The sequence below is a fragment of the Leopardus geoffroyi genome, chromosome B3 (assembly GCF_018350155.1).
Source record: "Leopardus geoffroyi isolate Oge1 chromosome B3, O.geoffroyi_Oge1_pat1.0, whole genome shotgun sequence".
NCBI lineage: Eukaryota > Metazoa > Chordata > Mammalia > Carnivora > Felidae > Leopardus > Leopardus geoffroyi.
The window spans coordinates 74,575,034-74,593,765 of NC_059337.1; the positions used below are offsets into that span (position 1 = coordinate 74,575,034).

Genomic DNA, 18,732 nt, shown 5'->3' on the forward strand with positions numbered 1-18,732 from the left:
TCTGACTTCGGCTCAGGTCATGATCTCATGGTTCATGGGTTCGAGCCCTGTGTCAGGCTCTGTGCTGACAGCTGAGAGCCTGGAACCTGCTTCAGATTCTGTGTCTCCCTCTCTCTCTGCCACTCTCCTACTTGTGCTCCATCCACCTCTCTCTCTCTCCCCCTCTCTCTCTCTCTCAAAAATAAACATTAAAAATTTTTTAAGAAAAAAGATGAATTTCCAATACAATTTTAGCTTATTAATTATCAGAAATAAGTGAAATCTGACTGATGATTGGATAAAGAAGAGGTATACATATATATACAATGGAATATTACTTGGCGATCAGAAAGAATGAAATCTTGCCATTTGTAATGATGTGGATGGAACTAGAGTGTATTATGCTAAGTGAAATAAATTGGTCAGAGAAAGAAAGACAAATATATGGTTTCACTCATATGTGGAATTTAAGAAACAAAACATGAACATAGGGGAAGGGGTGGGGAGAGAAGAGAGGGAAACCACAAGAGGCTCTTAATGATAGAGAACAAACTATGGATTGATGGAGGTGGGTGGGAGATGGGCTAGATGGGTAATGGGTACTAAGGAGGGCACTTGTTGGGATGAGGACTGGGTGTTGCATGGAAGTGATGACTCACCAAATTCTCCTGAAACCAATATTGTACTGTATGTTAACTAAAAAAAATTTTTTTTAAAAAAATTTTTTTTTAACATTTATTTATTTTTGAGACAGAGAGAGCATGAACAGGGGAGGGGCAGAGAGAGAGGGAGACACAGAATCCGAAGCAGGCTCCAGGCTCTGAGCTGTCAGCACAGAGCCCGACGTGGGGCTCGAACTCACGGACCATGAGATCATGACCTGAGCCGAAGTCGGACGCTTAACCGACCAAGCCACCCAGGCGCCCCTAAAAGAAATTTTTTTTTTTAAGTTTATTTATTTTTGGGACAGAGAGAGACAGAGCATGAACGGGGGAGGGGCAGAGAGAGAGGGAGACACAGAATCGGAAACAGGCTCCAGGCTCTGAGCCGTCAGCCCAGAGTCCAACGCGGGGCTCGAACTCACGGACCGCGAGATCGTGACCTGGCTGAAGTCGGACGCTTAACCGACTGCGCCACCCAGGCGCCCCTAAAAAAATTTTTTTTAACTAAAGTTTAAATTAAAAAAAAACCAAAGCTACAAAAAAAAAAAGTGAAATCTTTGCTGTACTAATTATACATTTTATATTATTAACAATTATTATGAAAACTTTATCCAGAAGAAAAACGTTTTAATTTCAGGGCCTTATGAACACAAGAAATATTTAAAAATTAACTTTCAGGGCACCTGGGTGGTTCAGTCGATTAAGTGTCTCACTCGATTTCGGCTCAGGTCATGATCTCACATTTTCATGGGATTGAGCCTCACATTGGGCTCTGCATTGGCAGCACAGAGGCTGCTTGGGACTCTCGCTCTCAAAATAACTTTAAAAAAATTAAAATTAAGTTTTAAGTTACAGACTTTTTTTGGCAGAGACGTGATCAATAAAAGACTTTCAGAGGGCGACTGGATGACTGAGTCAGTTGAGCATCTGACTTTGGCTCAGGTCATGATCTCACAGCTCGTGAGTTTGAGCCCCGTGTCCGGCTCTGTGCGGACAGCTCGGAGCCTGGAGCCTGCTTCGGATTCTGTGTCTCCCTCTCTCTCAATGTGAAACTATCTCACATTCTGTCTCTCTCTCTCTCAAAAATAAACATTAAAAAAATTAATAAAAAATAAACTTTCAGGCACAAAAACATTAGGATAAATTCTGTAGGGGAAGTCTAATAGAAATATGATTTCTGACTATTAAGATCTTGTCATGTGTTTTTTAAGTGGATAATGGTAAGATATATAGTCACTGTAGGGTTTCGATTCCATTGGGTATATTTAAAAGAGTGATCTATAGAAAATGCGTTGGAAATTATGTTCTGTGCAACTATTTAAAGTTACAATGAGGGGCGCCTGGGTGGCTCAGTCGGTTAAGCGTCCGACTTCGGCTCAGGTCATGATCTCACGGTCCGTGAGTTTGAGCCCTGCATCGGGCTCTGTGCTGACAGCTCGGAGCCTGAAGCCTGCTTCAGATTCTGTGTCTCCCTCTCTCTCTGCCCCTCCCCCGTTCATGCTCTGTCTCTCTCTGTCTCAAAAATAAATAAAACATAAAACAAATTTTTTTTAATTACAATGAAAATTTTTTTGTCAACTTAAAAATGTGTGAGAGGTTCTATAGGTCTTCATGTTGGGGTCCATAAACAGGAACTATGTCGAGGTATGGCTTTAGGATCTGGAAGGAATCAGATTGATTAGTCAATGTTGGTCAGTTTATGAATGAGGGCACGGAGGACCAAGGAAAATTAGTTGATTTTCCCAAAGTCACACAGTTCAGAACCTAGGGGTACTTGCTTGCTCATTCTTTTCACTACTTCATGGGCCTCCACTGTGCTCTGAAAACCCACCACAGTTTTGTGGAATGAGGAAGGCAGACAAAAAAAGTATCCCAGAACAGTTACTGAATAAGAGGGATGTCCCTTGGTTAGGTTGCTCTCCTCCTTGCGGTTCTAGCCCCAGGGGTCAGGCTGGGAGGCCAGTGTGGGGCTTAGGACCCAGGGTAACTGGTAGGTGGACACAACCTAAGGTTTTGATGGACTCCAAGCTGGGGATTTTTGTAAGGTCTCCACTCCCACCCCCATCACATGGTACTAAGCCTAATCTTTGGGGTTCTGAAAGTCCAACCGGGGCTGCCACCATCTTTCATACAGTACGCCTTTCATCAGACATTTGGATTTCATGTGTTGGCCATCATAATAAACACCAAGGAATGGGGGGTGCCTGGGTGGCTCAGTCCATCAAGTGCCAGAATCTTGGTTTTGGCTCAGGTCATGATCTCTCAGCTTCATGGGTCTGAGCCCTGCATCCAGCTCTGCACTGGCAGTGCAGAAACTGCATGGGATTCTCCCTCTCCTTCTCTCTGCCCCTCCCCACTCATGCTGTCTCTCTCTCTCTCAAAATAAATAAACTTCAAGATTCTCCCTCTGCCCCTCTCCCCCCGCTCACAGTCTCTGTAAAATTAAAAAAAAAAAAAAATCTGGGTCTGTTTCATCAGTGGGATCTAGCCCCTCTCCTGAATCAGGATGCATGAGATGTCTGTGCACGGCACAGTGTCCAACTCAGGCAGAGAAGGCACATCAGCAGGGGTATCCACTTAGGTGCACCTTGACCCGAGGGGCTTGACCCAGACCCAGCCCCTGTCTGGTGTGAGGAGCTCTGAGGGGCTAGTTTGGCCCTACATAAACCATGGTGGTTATGCAATGCACCAGACATCAGATCTAAGGTGAGACCATTCTTTGTGGGGGGGGGGGGGGGTTGTTTGTTTTTTAGTTTAAAAAAAAAAACAAAAACAAAAACGTTATCATTTTGAGAGAGAGATCATGCAAGCTAAGCCAGAGCTAGATGGAGGGCTCGATCCCACAACCCTGGGATCATGACTGAACCACAATCAGGAGTCAGACGCTCAACCGACTGAGCCACTGGGGTGCCCCCAGACACAGATATTTTTAATGATTTCCAAAATTTAGTTAATCTGAATCTTCATGACCCCTGATTTCCCTGTGGAGCAAACAAAGTAAGTTTGGGGTGGGGTGGGGGTGACTGGCTGATCAAACAAAGACAGGCAGACCCAGGCAGACTGTGGACAAAGACAACACTGAACAGTAGACCTTACCCTCCAACAAGAACTAGAACAGGGTTGGAGCTGGGGACACAGACCTAGAGAGTCAAGGGGACACAGGGCTAACAGGAAAGGACACAGGCCACTGTCAGGACACACATCTAAGGCTAGGACCCTGCTGACGTGGCAGCCCTCCGCCCTGGCCCCTTGCTGCCCCCCGCCCCTCTCCCCCGCCTGCCAGCTGCCAACAGGGCTCTGCCCTGTGTCTGCCACACCTGTCACTGCCTGTCCTTGTCCAGGGGGGGCCCCATCAGCCCCTCCTCAGCTGCCCAGCAGAGCAAGCAGTTAGTGGGGAGGGGAGGGAACATGGAGCGGGGGCCGGTGGTGGGGGCAGGGCTGGGGGCCGGGGCCCGAATCCGGGCACTGCTGGGCTGCCTGGTCAAGGTGCTGCTCTGGGTGGCCTCTGCCTTGCTGTACTTTGGAAGTGAACAGGCTGCCCGGCTCCTGGGCAGCCCCTGCTTACGGCGCCTCTACCATGCCTGGTTGGCAGCAGTGGTCATCTTTGGGCCCCTTCTGCAGTTCCATGTCAACCCTCGGACTATCTTCGCCAGCCACGGCAACTTCTTCAACATGTGAGTCCACTTGAGGCTGTGGGTGCCGGCTCCCTGTGCTCTGGGATCCCAGCTCCCTCCTCCAGGCTTCTGTCCTCCTGCCAGTCTGGACACTAAAAATAGGCTAGGAGGTTGAGGAGAAGTTGGGAGGAGGGGGAGGGGAACAGAGTTGTGGGGTACAGGGGAAATCAGGAGCAGGGCTGAAGAGGAAATATGGGTCCTAGAAGGCTGAATGGGCCTCTAAGGAGATGGCAAAGTTTAAGTGAATGGGGGTGGGTAGGGGGAGGAAATGGATCCAGAGATGATATGCAAGGACTGGGAACAGCAGTGATGGGAACACAGATGGGGTGGGAGATGGGGCTTGAGGGGTCCCAATAGCCTCCCTTCTCCTGTGCCCACAGAAAGTTTGTGAATTCGGCATGGGGCTGGACGTGCACCTTCCTGGGGGGCTTCGTGTTGCTGGTGGTGTTCCTGGCTACCCGGCGCGTGGCGGTGACTGCCCGGCACCTGAGCCGGCTGGTGGTGGGAGCCGCAGTGTGGCGGGGGGCCGGCAGGGCCTTCCTGCTCATCGAGGACCTGACTGGTTCCTGCTTCGAGCCTCTGCCCCAGGGCCTGCTGCTGCACGAGCTTCCCGACCGCCGCAGCTGCCTGGCAGCCGGCCACCAGTGGCGGGGCTACACGGTCTCCTCCCACACCTTCCTGCTCACCTTCTGCTGTCTGCTCATGGCTGAGGAAGCCGCTGTGTTCGCCAAGTACCTGGCCCATGGGCTGCCAGCCGGTGCGCCCCTACGCCTAGTCTTCCTGCTCAACGTGCTGCTGCTGGGCCTCTGGAACTTCTTGCTGCTCTGTACCGTCATCTATTTCCACCAGTATACTCACAAGGTGGTGGGTGCTGCAGTGGGGACCTTTGCCTGGTACCTCACCTATGGCAGCTGGTATCATCAGCCCTGGTCTCCAGGGAGCCCAGGCCACGGGCTCTTCCCTCGGCCCCACTCCAGCCGCAAGCATAACTGAAAGCAATAAAGGCAAATCAGGCCTAGGTCTGGCTCTTCTCATCATTTGGTTGGGGGGACTCAGAAACAGTGGGAAGGATAAGAAAAGAATCAGGCAGTCTCGCATTCCTCAACCATTCCTTGCTGTTACGGACTTTGAATATCCTTCCTTATGCTTGATCTCCATCCCTCTTGCTGTCCTTTTAGTCTCCCAGTCCTTGCAGACTTCAAGCTACATGGAGGGTTTTGCTGTCAAGGAATGGTGATGTTAGAGCAGGTAAAAGCGCCCTTAGGTATGGGTAGCACTCCTGCTGGGCAGGTGCTTCATCTCTAGCCTGGCTGATTTGTTTTTCCTGCCTCCTGCACTGAATCCCACCCTCCGCCTTCCTCAGGGGCCTATCTGAGCACATTTATTTAACAGGTATTTATTGAGCCAAGCAGAGTTCCATGCCTTATGAATGAGACAAGGTTTCTGGAGGACCTGGGTGGCTTGGTTAGTTAAGCATCCTACTTGACTTCAGCTCGGGTCATGATCTCACAGTTCGTGAGATGGAGCCCTGAGTCGGGCTCTGCACTAACAACACAGAGCCTGCTTGGGATTCTCTCTCTCTCCCTCTCTCTGCCCCTCCCCTGCTCACATTCTCTCTCTCTCAAAATAAACAGACATTTAAAAATAATAATTATAAATCAAAAGCAAAAAAAAAAAAAAAGACAAGTTTTCTGCTCTTTGGAGGCTTATGGGTTAATGGGGGAGGCAGATGATAAACTCACAAATAATAGCAAATGCTTCTATTGCGCTTACTATGTGCCAGGCACAGTTCTAAGTGTTTCTAAGTTCTTCATATAAATTAAGACATTTAGCCCTCATAACAACACCAACACTATCAGGTAGGTTTGGTGGTATTCCTACTGTACATTTGTGAAAACTGAGATACAGAGGTTAAGTAACTTGTTCACAGCTAGTAAATATCAAAGTCAGGATTATAAACCCACACGATGTGGGTCCATTGTCTGTGCTCTAAACTGAGGACCAGCAACTACAGCCCTCCTGTGGCCAGTTTTGTATGGCCTGAGAGTTAAGAAAAGTTTTTACATTAAAAAAATTTTTTATTTAGTTTATTTTTGAGAGAGAGAGATTGAACACAAGCGAGGAAGGGGTGGAGATAGAGGAGACACAGAATCCAAAGCAGGCTCCAGGCTCTGAGCTGTCAGCACAGAGCCCGACGCGGGGCTCAAACTCACAAACCCTGAGATATGATCTGAGCTGAAGTCTGACGCTTAACCAGCTGAGCCACCCAGGCGCCCAGATTTTTAAGTTTTTAATGATTGAAAAAAAGAATATTCCATGATATGAGAAAATTACACAGAATTCAAAATCCATTGTCCATAGATAGTTTTATTGGAACCTAGACATACTGATTCATTTAGGTATTCATTCATTCATACCTGCTGCAATGGCAGAGTTGAGTCATTACTACAGACACCATTGACCCACAAAGCCTAAATTATTTACTATCTGGCTTTTTACAGAAAAAGTTTGCCAACTCCTGGTCTAAACCACACTATCCGTGGAGCACCTGGGTGGCTGAGTCAGTTAAACATCCAACTTCAACTCAGGTCATGATCTCACCAGTTAGGGTCCTGTGTCAGGCTCTGTGCTGACAGCTCAGAGCCTGAGCCTGCTTCAGACTCTGTGCCTCCCTCTCTCTCTGCCCCTCCCCTGCTTGCTCTCTTTCTCTCTCTCTCTTTCAAAAATAAACATTAAAAAAAAAATCTCTTAAACCATCACTATCCTCAAAAAAATAAACTGGCTAATATCAGAGAGCTAAGTGCTATGAATGTACTAAAACAGGCTGGTTTGTAATAAAGACTTACTGGAGAGAGTTCCCTCTGGAGAGGTGACATTTGAACTGAGAACCTAAGGCAGGGAAAGGGTGTGTCAAGCAAAGGGATTACAGTAAGGGCAAAGGCCCTGAGTGTAGGAATGAACACCAGACAGATTTAAGCAACAATGGAAGGCCTAGGTATTTGCAAGTGTAATGAAAGGGGAAAGCAATGGAAAGTCAAGTTGAAAAACAGGTGACTGGCAGGCCAGGCAAGCCTTATGAGCCAGGAAAGCCCTTTAGATTTCATTCTAAGGTCAACAGGAAGCTGAGAAAGGGTTTTAAGCCAAGAGAGGGGTCTCATGCCACTGCTGTGCGGAGAGTATCGAGGGGTGTAGTCCACAACAACGGCCAGGAGAGAGTTGACCGGGGCCTGGGTTGGAGTGGTGACAGTGTCTTATGTCACCGCATGGGCCAGCAGATGCCCATGGAGCCAGGGCTATGTACGGAGGCCAGAAAAGACGAAAGAGCGCCAGGTAAGGATTATCACGGTCCCAGCAGAGCAGGAGCAGAAGACAACCAGCGGAACGCCGAGGCAGGGAGATGGGAGGCGGGCACTGGTCTTGGCCGGCCTATGGGCTCCGGGAGGCGGGGAGGCGGGCCCGCGGTACGTGGGGACGCGAGGGGTTGAAAAAAAGCGGGGGGCGGGGCGGTGGCAGTAGGCTTCGAGTCCAAAGGCGGGAAGCTAGGCGGTGGGGTGGGAGTGGCTGAGCGTCGGGGGGCAGAGTTGCGAAGTGGAGGCGGGCTGGCGCTGGTCGCCCCGCGGAGGTGGCGGTGGCAGTGCTCCTCTCGGCCTCCAGGGGGAGCCCCGCCGCGGCTGCAGCCCTCCCCCGCTCCGCCCTCTCCTCTCCCCGTCTGGCCCCGCCCCCTCCAGTACCTCCACTCCCCGATACCGAGGAAGGCAGTGGTGGGGGCGAGCGTTTGCTTTCGCTTTTCCTTCCCTGTGCGCACTCCGCTTCTCGTGCGGCGCTAGGCCCCCAGCCCCGGCAATGGCCACGCTCAGGGTCCAGCCTGAAGCCCAAGCCAAGGTGAGCGCTGCGGGTTTGAGGAAGGGCCCATTAGGGAGGCGTGGCTCTGAAAGGCTGCAGGCGTCCATGACCTACCCCCCAACCCCCGTCGCGAGTCCAGTCGAGGTCGAATGGAGCCCACGCGAGCCTCTGTGCCAGGAGCACCTGTGCCGGAGGGAGACAGGCGAGGTCCACCTGCCGGGATAAGCTAGGCGGCTGAGGTTCAGTGGGGTGCGGTGAAGTGGAGAGCTGGCGTGGAGGGGAAGTCCGCTGGCGCGGGCCTGGGGCCACACACAGACAGGATGCCGGAGCTGCCCTGCCACCTCATGACCTTTCCCACCGGAGGGCCCCGGGCCCACTCCACAGAGCATGCCGTCCCTGTGCCAGTCGCAGAGGCTCTTAGACCCCTCCTTGTACAGCCCAGGAGACCTGGGTTCTGAGTCTGAGGGATCTGTTCTCACTTGGACCACCTGCCATTCACGGCCAGGAATGTTCTCATCCCCCGCATCCAGCCCCAAGGGAATCCACTTCACCCTCCCCAACCCAACCCCCTTCCCCATGTCAGGCCCTATACAACCCTAAGGGAACGGTCCTCAAATGAACTGGCCGTAAAGCCAGGTGTGTGAAGGGCTGCCTGTGTCCCACAGGTGGATGTATTCCGTGAAGACCTGTGTACCAAGGTAGGTAACCTGGCCCATCAGCACCCCACCCCTACCTAACTCCCACCGCTCAGCCCTTCCTTGCTGGGCAGTGTCAACACTGCTTCACTGCCAGAAGAACATTTTATTCTGACCTCCATCTTCCCCCACCCCCACTTCACACAGACAGAAAACCTGCTGGGGAGCTACTTCCCCAAGAAGATTTCTGAGTTGGATGCATTTTTAAAGGTACTGGGGGCAGCAGGAAGCTAGAGAGTAAGGATCGAGGGGAGAGTCTGGGGGGCCATCAGAGTGAGGTGAGAGGGATGCCCTTGCCTCCAGCCCTCCTCCCACCCTGCACCAGGAGCCAGCTCTCAATGAAGCCAACCTGAGCAATCTGAAGGCCCCATTGGACATCCCAGTGCCTGATCCAGTCAAGGAGAAAGAGAAAGAGGAGCGGAAGAAGCAGCAGGAGGCAAGCCAGGAAGAGCTGGGAGGAGGGACCCAACCATGGGGAAAATCAGCCTTAGACCTGACTCCCAAGAGCCCCTATCTCCCTGCAGAAGGAAGACAAAGATGGAAAGAAGAAAGAGGAAGATGAAGACAAAGGTACCACTATGAAGGGACTTGAGTCTCACATCCCAGGAACTCCTCTATAGGGATTCCTCTTTCCTGCTCCTCACACAGTTCCAGCCTGGTGACTGACCCATTGCCCACTGCGTAGGTCCTCCCTGTGGCCCAGTGAACTGCAACGAGAAGATCGTAGTCCTCCTTCAGCGTCTAAAGCCTGAAATCAAGGATGTCATTGAGCAGCTCAACCTGGTGAGCCCTCCCACTCCCACCCCCAGGCTTCAGATCTAATCCTTTGTCCTCTTTGGTCTGGGCCAGGTAGCACTTGGCACCTGCCAGGTCTTAGCAGGAGAGGGCACAGCAAGTGAAGCCAGAATTTTAGGCCTTGGGGCTCAGGACAGACTTGGCATGCCTTCCCTCGCCATGGGCAGGGAAGCAAAGGACAGAGAGTTAGGTTGGGAGCTGATGTGGCTTTGATACCATTTCCTCCTTCCAGGTCACCACCTGGTTACAGCTTCAGATACCTCGAATTGAAGATGGGAACAATTTTGGAGTGGCTGTACAGGTGAGAGCACTACCCCACTCCTCTGCCCTCCTTACTGCTTCAGTCCGCACTGTTTTCCACTTTTCCCCTTGCATTCTTTCCCCAGGAGAAGGTGTTTGAGCTGATGACTGCCCTTCACACGAAGCTGGAAGGCTTCCACACGCAAATCTCCAAGTGAGTGACTGCCCACTTGCACCTGCATGCATACCCTGCCTTTTCCTTGGACAGAGGCTTGGGCTCCCTCTCTTCCTTCTGCTCCCAACCCTTCTGCTTCCTACAGGTATTTCTCTGAGCGGGGTGATGCTGTGACCAAAGCAGCCAAGCAGCCCCATGTGGTAGGTGAGGCCCAAGTCAGGGTGCATGGTGGGGGAAGGACACATCTGAAGTCAGACCTGATCCAAGTCTCCCACAGGGTGATTATCGACAGCTGGTGCATGAGCTGGATGAGGCAGAGTACCGGGACATCAGGTTGATGGTCATGGAGATCCGCAATGCTTATGTGAGGAAGCAGGGGCAGGGGTGGGCAGAGGCAGCTTTCCCAGGCCACCTACTCCCTGACCCTACAGGCTGGGGGTGAAGGGTGACAGAGCTTAGCCTCTCCACAAGACTAGAAATGGGGTATAGGAGCCACCAGGGGCCTGTGGCTACCCACACTCCTCTCTGGCCCTGTAGGCTGTGTTATATGACATCATCCTGAAGAACTTCGAGAAGCTCAAGAAGCCGAGGGGAGAAACAAAAGGAATGATTTATTGAGAGCCTCTTCTCATCCTGTAATGGGTCCAGCAGAGACCTTCCTATCTTTTACACAGGACTCCAGACTTTCCCCACCTTCAGCCTGTTGAGGTTTCTCCCTCCCCTGCCTCCCAGGACCAATAAATAGTCATACCATTGCCCTTCAGCCCAAGTATCTTTATTGGATCCTGACCCTTTCCCTCCCACCTCCCAGCCCTGACTCAGGTATTTCCATTGGTGGGACCAACCCATTGGGTGATTTGGGTGTTGAGCTGTTGGTTGGTCCAGTCCTGCCGGATGTCGTCAAGGTGGCAGTCAAAGTCCACAAGGTGCTGGTGGGCCCGGCCCTCCAATAGTGCTCCCACCATCTGCCGTGACTCTTCCCAGTCCCTCCACATCACTCTGAAATAATAACCCCCAAACTCAGTAGGCAGTGGGGCCAGATACTTGGCAGAGGTTAGGGTCTAGAGAAGGACCCTTGGGGCAAGATCAAGGACAAAGGAGGCCCAGGAGCTGTGGGTTTCCAAGAAGAGGTGGTGGGAGTGGGGCACTCACAAGTTCTTGTCCTTGGGGACCCAGCGGAGACCATGGTTTTCCAGGACGATGACTGGGGGCACATGAGGCTGAGGCACCAGTTTCTGATTATCCAACTGTATGGACAAGGAATGGCTGGTGAGGGTTTCAAGGACCCCACTTCCTATTTTCTCACCAAGTCCCCACCCTGAAACCCAGGCCTCACCATAATAAGTACTGCATCAGGGAAGAATTCTGCAATCCGCCCAGCAATTTTCAAGGCCAAGGGCCCAGGGCTGTGTAGAGGGAAGATCAGAGGAGTGAGGAGGTGACTAGAGATGGACCCTGTCCATCTGAGCTGGGCCACACAGGTCTCCTAGATGAAGACACAGTGGCGGGTTTTCCCTGTAACTGGTCTGAGGGGTCAGGCCTGCTTGAAGCTTCATACACGACTGCTTAATGCTTGGGTGCTGTGGAAAACAGGTGCTCAGACTGCTGGTCAAGGTGAAAATCAAAGGTGGTCTTTTGGTAGGGTAATTTCGCATAACCACCCAGATTTAAGCAGTATACTATACATATGCTGACCCAGAAATTCCACTTAAGAGAATTTACTGTAATAATTGGACAGTGTGTGTATTAACAAAAAAATGGAAACAACCTCAATGTTTAAGGCATGAAATAAATCATGGTATATCCATCCATACTCCTACTATATAGCTGCCAGGCTAAGGCAAATCTTTAGAGATGGAAAGATGGCACATATTTACTAAGTGAGGAGGGAAAAGCAAATCACAAAACTGTGTATAATTTGATCCAGATAGGGGATTCATATGTAAGTATATAACTTTTTCTATATACAAGGAAATTTCTCCCCTCCCCCCCCCCCCCCCCCGAAATTGCTGGTTGGGCTTCCTCTGTGTTCTGCCAGCGCTTGGCCAGGAGGGGGGTGCACCTCAGTTAAAGCCAGGTGTCAGCTTGTTACTTATACACAGCTATCCCCCCGAACCCCCACTACAGCTCCTCCAGGGATCGCCTTCATATTTCTTTATATGCCTTCACTCCAGTACTCAGCCTAGTGCTTGGTGTATATAGTACCTGCTCCTAAGCATTCGACGAAGGACAGATGGGAGGAACGACCAAGAAGGGTTCTCTTGATCCCTCATCCCATAACCCTTAGCGTTCTGCCTCTGGCTACTCCACTCACCTCTGATCGTCCAGAGCTGCATTGGCATGGTAGTACCCAGCCACTACCAGACCGGCCTGCGCGCCCCACACATCCACCTGCCGTGGGAAAGGGGCCATCAGAAACCCAATCGTGCCGCCCGCCCTGTAGGTGCGCACTGCTGCCCAGAGACCGGGGATGGGCTTGGGCTAGGGGTGTTAGGGGGTTTCCCGGTGGTCAGTGGGAGTCCAGCGACGGCACCTGGTTGAGGGCGACCTCCAGCATGACGGACAGGGCTAGGTGGCTGTGGAACAGGGGCACACAGTCGGTGAGACACAGGCATTCTCCTGACCGCGGCGCGGGCGCCAGCAAGAGCCCGTTGACGGCGGCGTGCGGGTACCGGGCGGCGTGGAGACACATCTTCACGTAGGCCCGAGCCGAAATCTCCACCTCCCCCATGGCGAGCGGGGTCCCAGCTCTCGTCCGCGAAGCTCCCTCCAGTGCCCCGAAGCCTTCCTTGTCCCTTCCCTCTGCCCCCTCACTTAGATTCGGCCGTGACGCTGACTCGGCTCGAAGGCAGCCAGCCGGCTCTGGGGGACTTGGGTCCCAGCGCCCGGTCCCCACCTGGCCTGGGGCGCAGGCGGTGGGAATTGCACGCTGCAAAGCCGAGCTCCGCCTCCGCCCGCCCGCTTGGGGAGGCCGCAGATCCCCGCCAGTCTGGGGGTTCAGAGCCTGCTGCAGAGAGCAGTACCAGCTTCTGGAGTCCCGCCCACGTGGTGCCCTTTGATAGGCTTAGAGGTTCTCATTTTGCCCAATCATCGGCCGCGTCCACACTTTGCCCCACCTTGGTCGCCCGAGCACTGGAAAGAACCCACACCTGAAAACTGAAGAGACCTGCTCTCTCACTGATTGGTTACGCTACTCGACTTCGGCCCAGAATTGCAGGATGGCTGGGTGTGATACCTGTGCATCTTCCCCCACAGACCCCGCGAAGCCAGAGGGGGTGGAGCGCGCGCCCGGCGTCGGGTGTCTCCGAGCGCTGGATCTCCGAACGTGGGCACGAAGCGGACTGCCTTGCTCCTACTATGGAATGAATGGATTTGTACTCTAGACCAGCTCCTTCACCAAAGACCCGTGTTACCTTTGCCACTACAGGATATATGCCCCTTGGTTTCCTTAATGGATTCTCTGCAGAAATAAAGACGGCAATCGGCTGAAGGAAGGGGGAAAGAGAACAAAAAGGAAAATTTACCGACCCATCCTTCCCTTAATGAATGTCCTGCAGTATAATTTCCTTCAACATAATGCCTTGGGAGCGTTTTTCTCCATCATCCCTTGAGGAGTCCCACCATTCACCCCTAATTCTCCCAGTGAAACTCACCCCCTCTTCAGGCTTGCTCTGAGCTAATGACAAGTGTTGTTCCTTCCTTCATTCTCAGATCTCAGCCAGAGCTTTCTACTTGTCTGTTCAAAGCCTGATTATTCCTATAAGGGGTCTTCGCAAAAGCCATTTCTTCCAGTAGGCACTCATGAGCCCCCTAGATGGAAATAATCTTGTGAAATCCCCAAATACGGGCTATCTGTGTAGCTGTCATGACATGTCACAATTTCCACTCTGTTCTTTAGGATGACTTCTGAAGAACAGGATGGGCTTCCCATTCATCTTTGCCATTATGGCATCCCCTCTCTTTCCCACCACCACATTCACATCCAGTGGCTGCATAGGTGGCACTCAATAAATGCTTTTTGAATGAATGACACACACCAGAGATAATCCACACAAAGCATAGATCATTTATTTCCCTTCTGGCCCTGGGCTCAGTACATAGATGGCTTCTCTTCACCCTTTGGGTTGATAATTTTCTCTAGGTTGCTGCTGATGATATGATAAAGCTCAGCCTGGAAGAAGGTCAGAAGGGTGGCAGTCAGGTTCTTGGCCTTTCCCCTATCCCCTTCAACCATCTCCCCTAGGGGCTTACTCCACACTCACGTAGAAGGCCCTCAGGTCCAGCACCATGGCCCTGAGCTCCCCATAGGCTGCCTCATCTCGCTCATGTACCAGGGCCCGGTAATCCATCTGGGATGTGGGAGGCAAAGCTGAGTCAGCCCCATGGGAGATTGGGACATTAATCTGGTTTCCCCATATAGGGAATAGGTAACTTGAGGATGAGTCCCTTCTCAGCACCAAGAAATGGAATCCCACAGGATCAAGCAGAGAAAAGGGTCAAGGTTTTGAAGCCAAATCAGTTTTTCTAGCCAATTCTCTTGGTTTAATATTCTCTACATTGGGAAGATCAGAAAACAGACAAGGAAGACCTCTATCCCCTCTTCCTTGCCCCACCTCAGCTAAAAGACTGGTGGACTATCCACTCACTACATGAGTCTCCTTAGAGGCCTTGGCCACAGCATCCCCGCGTTCTGAGAAGTACCTGTCAAAAGCAAGGGGATAATGACAAGAATGGGTAATGAGAGAGAGATATACCCTTAGAACCTTCCCAAAGCCCTCCATCATCCTGATGGAACCGCCCAGCTTTGGCAATCCCAAAGAAATGTTCCTTTAGCCCCTCTTCTGGCCCTCCAGCTGCCCTCACTTGGAAATGGTTGTTTGGAAGGCTTCCACTTTAGTCTTGACTGCATTCACCCTCTCCAGCACCTTCTCCTATGGTAACAAAAGAGATGGGAGGCAAGAAAAACACTTCATTTCCTCTGTCCTTCACTCACCATCTTCCTCCTCTTCCTAGTTCATGTCTAGCTCCTATCCCTCACTCCCCAAGTCTCTCCCTGCTCTCAATGTCCTCACATACAGTTTTCTTACCTGGATTGCCACCCCAAAGTCATTTCCATCCTCAATCTTGGGGATCAGGTGCTGGATCCATGTGATCACCTATATTAATGATCAGGTAGGAATCATTCAACAAACGTACTGGGTTCTTACTTTTACCACCACTTCCTAATAACAGCTATATTTAGTTGAACACTTATTATATGCCAGCTACTGTGATATACATACATATATATATATATATATATATGTAATTTAATCTTCACAGCAGTCTTAGGGTGCCTGGGTGGTTCAGTTAAGCATCCGACTTTGGCTCAGGTCATGATCTCACAGTTGGTGAGTTCGGGCTCTTTATTGGGCTCTCTGCTGTCAGAGTGGAGCCTGCTTCAGATCCCCTTTCCCCTTCTCTCTCTGCCCCTCCCCCACTCTCTCTATATCTCAAAAATAAATAAACATTAAAAAATATTCAGGGGTGCCTGGATGGCTCAGTCAGTTGAGCGTCCAACTTCGGCTCAGGTCACCATCTCACAGTTCATGGGTTCAAGCCTTGCGTCGGACTCTGTGCTGACAGCTTGGAGGCTGTTTGGGATTCTTTGTCTCCTCTCTCTCTGCCCTTCCCCCACTCATGCTGTGTCTCTCTCATTCCCTCCCCCAAATAAATAAACATTAAAAAGTTAAAAAAAAATCTTCACAGCAGTCTTCCAAAATATTCTTATTGTACCCGCTTAGCCGATGAAAAAGCTGAGTTGCAAAATGTCCAAGGAACTTATTTAAGGTCACCAGCTAGGTAAATGATAGTCAGGCTTTGAACCCAAGCAGTCTCCCTCGAGGGCCCAAGCCCCCAACTCACTATAGCATAGCACCTGCATGGTGTACCTGGTACAGAGGTGGGTTCTGACACTATGGAGGTGGATACAGCACAGTCTCTGATTACAGAGACACCACTGTGGTATCAGAGGTCTAGCAGAATGAGAACACAAAGTATCTAACCCCAAGACACAGAGGAAGTTTCCTATTTCAGCAAGAGGAAGGTTGAAGGACTGGTTGAGGGACTTGTATCTCTGAAGACTAGGGTCTAGCCTGGCTTTTCTTCCCTTTCTCTTTCCCCCAGTTCCCAGGCTTACCAGAATGCATTTTTCTTTGAGAGTCCACACTTCTGGCTTAACCAGGGCAAGTAGGGCGAGAACCTTCTCATTTCCAGGGAGAAAGCCACACTTAGGTACTGTAAAAAAGAGGGCATTCAGGCCCCTTCTCATCCAACAGTCAATGTGCCATTTCCTCTTCCCTAGCCACCCCTTCCTCTCTTACCTTCTTTCTTCTCCTGCTTATCTGTTTCCATCTAAGGTAAAAAGGGGGACAGCAGCTTTAGAAATGTCTTGGAGGTTGCAGGGTTATCCTCCCCACCTGGATTATAGTTTGACCCCTGCACACTGAGTGCCTCACCTCATCATCCTTGGGTGGGGGGTCTGGGATGGGGATGTCTAGTGGGGCCCGGAGAGAGGTCAGGTCAGCCACATTGAGGGAGTCCTCCTGCACAGAGCTCAGCGTCAGCAGATGCCCAGCCTATTCCCCTCATTCTGAGTCACAATCTTCCCTCCACACAGCACACCCACCCACTGTCTAGGCTCAGGCCTCACCCCATCCTACCATTTCCAGTCCACTACTCATAACTGTTCTCTGCAGGCTGAGCCCAGTTGTTCGCTGGAGGGGTTGGGTGGAGAGGAGAGAGGCCTTGGGATGGAGTGAGAAGGGCCCACACTACTCACTTGCAAGAGTTGATTCAGGTATATGATTTTCTGTGGTAAGAATCTGTAGAGGAATTCCTCTGCCTGTGGGTTACATTGCAAGGGTGGGGAATCTCAGAAGATGCTCAAGAGATGTCTGAGAAGTAGGACTGGAAGGGCCCTTGTAAATCATTGACTCCAATAATCACAAATAAGGAAACTGAAGCCATAAGAAGTGAAGGGACTTGCCCAAGCTGGGAAGTGGCAGAAACAAGGTTAGGACTTTGGGGCCACAGCTTTTCCCTTCTACACCAAAAGAGGGGAGAGGAAGTGGCAGAAGTGGAGAGAACATTAAGAGGGGTCAAATTAAAGGGGGAGATGAATAATTAGCCTTAGGTAAAGGTTTGAGAAGGGAAGGAAGGAGGGCCCAGGGTGGGTCTGGGGGTCAGTCTGAGAGGTTGCGGCCCTCAAGTACTGGTCTAAGATTCCGAGTCAAACCGCTTGAATCTAGAAGACTTACCTCCTGAAAAAGATTTTGCCTGAAGATATCCACCTGCACAGAGAGCAGTACCCGGATGTTGGTTAAGGGTCTCAGTTGTCAAGAGTAAGATCCCACCCACAAAGGGATGCCCTCCAACTTGGCTCAGGCCTTTCCTACCACAAGCCAGATTTCCCTGGAAGCTCATGCTCAGTGCAGAGACTGGTCAGAGGACAGGAATCTGGGAATCCCCCAGCAGAAGTGAAAGCACTAAGAAAAGGTTGGGGGAGTTCTCTGGCACGGCCTTGGTCCCCTGGAGCACCCAGACTGGCCTCCAGCCAGGAGGGCTCCCCGACCCTTTCCTGGCTTCCCGATCCCCCATTACCTGTTTGCGGGCTTCCCCGCTCAGGCGCACCCCACAAGGCTTGGCCATGCTGCTCCAGTTGCAAGATCTCCGGTCTCCCGGCTCTCTGCCCGGCCTTTCGCTTTCACTCCGCACGTCCAGGCCCGCCCCCCTCGGCCCCGCCCCCTTCCTTCTTTTCCCCCTCCCTCTGGCAGTCTGCAAACTGTAGGGAGCCCCTCAGTCATTCTCAGCCTGCTGCGACTAGTAAAGGCGGTACGGACTCGGTCACAAGCCCAGGGGCTGTCCGAGGGAGGGGTTAGTATAAAAGTGGGACCGCGGAGACGGTACCGGGGCTGTCCCTCGGAGAAGGGGAGGGGCTTGCAGGGAAGGGCAAGGGCGGTCCGGGGAAAATCCAGGGTTGAGGTGGGATGGGTAGGAGAGTGGGGAAAAGGGGGTGTTCAGTGGTGGGGCTCCCTCTAGAAGGCTCAACTGCAAGGAAGGCCCAGAGAGGGATCAGGATGGGAGAAGTGGGAGGGCGGGCCTGGGGCTGAAAAGGGATAGCAGGATATGGAAGGGAGCAGTCTCGGAGGATTCCTCCGGGAGGGTTCCCTGCCTTGAAGGGCGGCTGGAGAAAAGGGCAGGACTCGCTTGAGTGGGGCCCAGACCGGCCAGAGTGGAGTCCCTACAGAGTGGGGCTTTCCCGGTGGGGACCAGAGCAAAGCCGACTGGTCTAAATAGAGAAGGCTTTGAGGGAAATAAGGTAACCCCTCGCCTAGGGCTACCCGGAAAGGGGCGGAACCAGCCTAGAGGAAGGCGGGGAGGGGCGCTAGTTTGGAATTTAAGGCCGAGAAGCCCTGGGGGCGGAGTCAGGGACCATTTGCCCTTTTCATTGGCTGGGACCTGACTTCCCTCCTGCCCACGCCCCCTGATTTCCTGACCCCAGCCTGTCCTAAACTTAAACCCCTCCCCTTCCCCTGAAACCAGGTTGCAATCCCGCCCTCTTTGCTAGTACTTCCTGTTCCCGACTAACACTGGCGCGGGGCCCGGGGCCAAAGAGTGACCGTGGCCTG

The 18,732-nt window shown here is 51.9% G+C and overlaps 4 protein-coding genes across 6 annotated transcripts; 2 read left to right on the forward strand and 2 right to left on the reverse strand.

The window, feature by feature from the left end:
- The first annotated feature begins 3,131 nt into the window (after nucleotides 1-3,131).
- On the forward strand, nucleotides 3,132-5,333 carry FITM1 (fat storage inducing transmembrane protein 1). Its single transcript, XM_045450492.1, has 2 exons — nucleotides 3,132-4,315; nucleotides 4,696-5,333. Exons 1-2 carry the CDS (start codon nucleotides 4,050-4,052, stop codon nucleotides 5,306-5,308), a joined length of 879 nt encoding a protein of 292 aa, XP_045306448.1. The 5' UTR covers nucleotides 3,132-4,049; the 3' UTR covers nucleotides 5,309-5,333.
- A 2,680-nt stretch (nucleotides 5,334-8,013) lies between these two features.
- On the forward strand, nucleotides 8,014-10,826 carry PSME1 (proteasome activator subunit 1). 2 transcript variants are annotated; one of them, XM_045450499.1, is made up of 11 exons: nucleotides 8,016-8,197; nucleotides 8,824-8,856; nucleotides 9,001-9,063; nucleotides 9,179-9,289; nucleotides 9,378-9,423; nucleotides 9,539-9,636; nucleotides 9,881-9,949; nucleotides 10,035-10,102; nucleotides 10,209-10,263; nucleotides 10,341-10,427; nucleotides 10,601-10,826. In XM_045450499.1, exons 1-11 carry the CDS (start codon nucleotides 8,159-8,161, stop codon nucleotides 10,679-10,681), a joined length of 750 nt encoding a protein of 249 aa, XP_045306455.1. In that variant the 5' UTR covers nucleotides 8,016-8,158; the 3' UTR covers nucleotides 10,682-10,826. The 2 variants fall into 2 exon arrangements, with proteins under 2 accessions (XP_045306456.1, XP_045306455.1); XM_045450500.1 differs by lacking the exon at nucleotides 8,824-8,856 and having other exon boundaries at nucleotides 8,014-8,197.
- On the reverse strand, nucleotides 10,823-14,191 carry EMC9 (ER membrane protein complex subunit 9). The gene is made up of 7 exons (XM_045450503.1): nucleotides 14,101-14,191; nucleotides 13,717-13,873; nucleotides 12,597-13,548; nucleotides 12,378-12,454; nucleotides 11,400-11,469; nucleotides 11,216-11,310; nucleotides 10,823-11,062 (listed from the first exon to the last, which is right to left on the reverse strand). Exons 3-7 carry the CDS (start codon nucleotides 12,792-12,794, stop codon nucleotides 10,882-10,884), a joined length of 621 nt encoding a protein of 206 aa, XP_045306459.1. The 5' UTR covers nucleotides 12,795-13,548; nucleotides 13,717-13,873; nucleotides 14,101-14,191; the 3' UTR covers nucleotides 10,823-10,881.
- Nucleotides 14,110-18,648, reverse strand: PSME2 (proteasome activator subunit 2). 2 transcript variants are annotated; one of them, XM_045450501.1, is made up of 11 exons: nucleotides 17,705-18,648; nucleotides 17,362-17,394; nucleotides 16,884-16,946; nucleotides 16,561-16,647; nucleotides 16,426-16,456; nucleotides 16,242-16,339; nucleotides 15,151-15,219; nucleotides 14,927-14,994; nucleotides 14,710-14,764; nucleotides 14,326-14,412; nucleotides 14,110-14,234 (listed from the first exon to the last, which is right to left on the reverse strand). In XM_045450501.1, exons 1-11 carry the CDS (start codon nucleotides 17,750-17,752, stop codon nucleotides 14,154-14,156), a joined length of 720 nt encoding a protein of 239 aa, XP_045306457.1. In that variant the 5' UTR covers nucleotides 17,753-18,648; the 3' UTR covers nucleotides 14,110-14,153. The 2 variants fall into 2 exon arrangements, with proteins under 2 accessions (XP_045306457.1, XP_045306458.1); XM_045450502.1 differs by lacking the exon at nucleotides 16,884-16,946 and having other exon boundaries at nucleotides 17,705-17,840.
- Nucleotides 18,649-18,732: the final 84 nt, after the last annotated feature.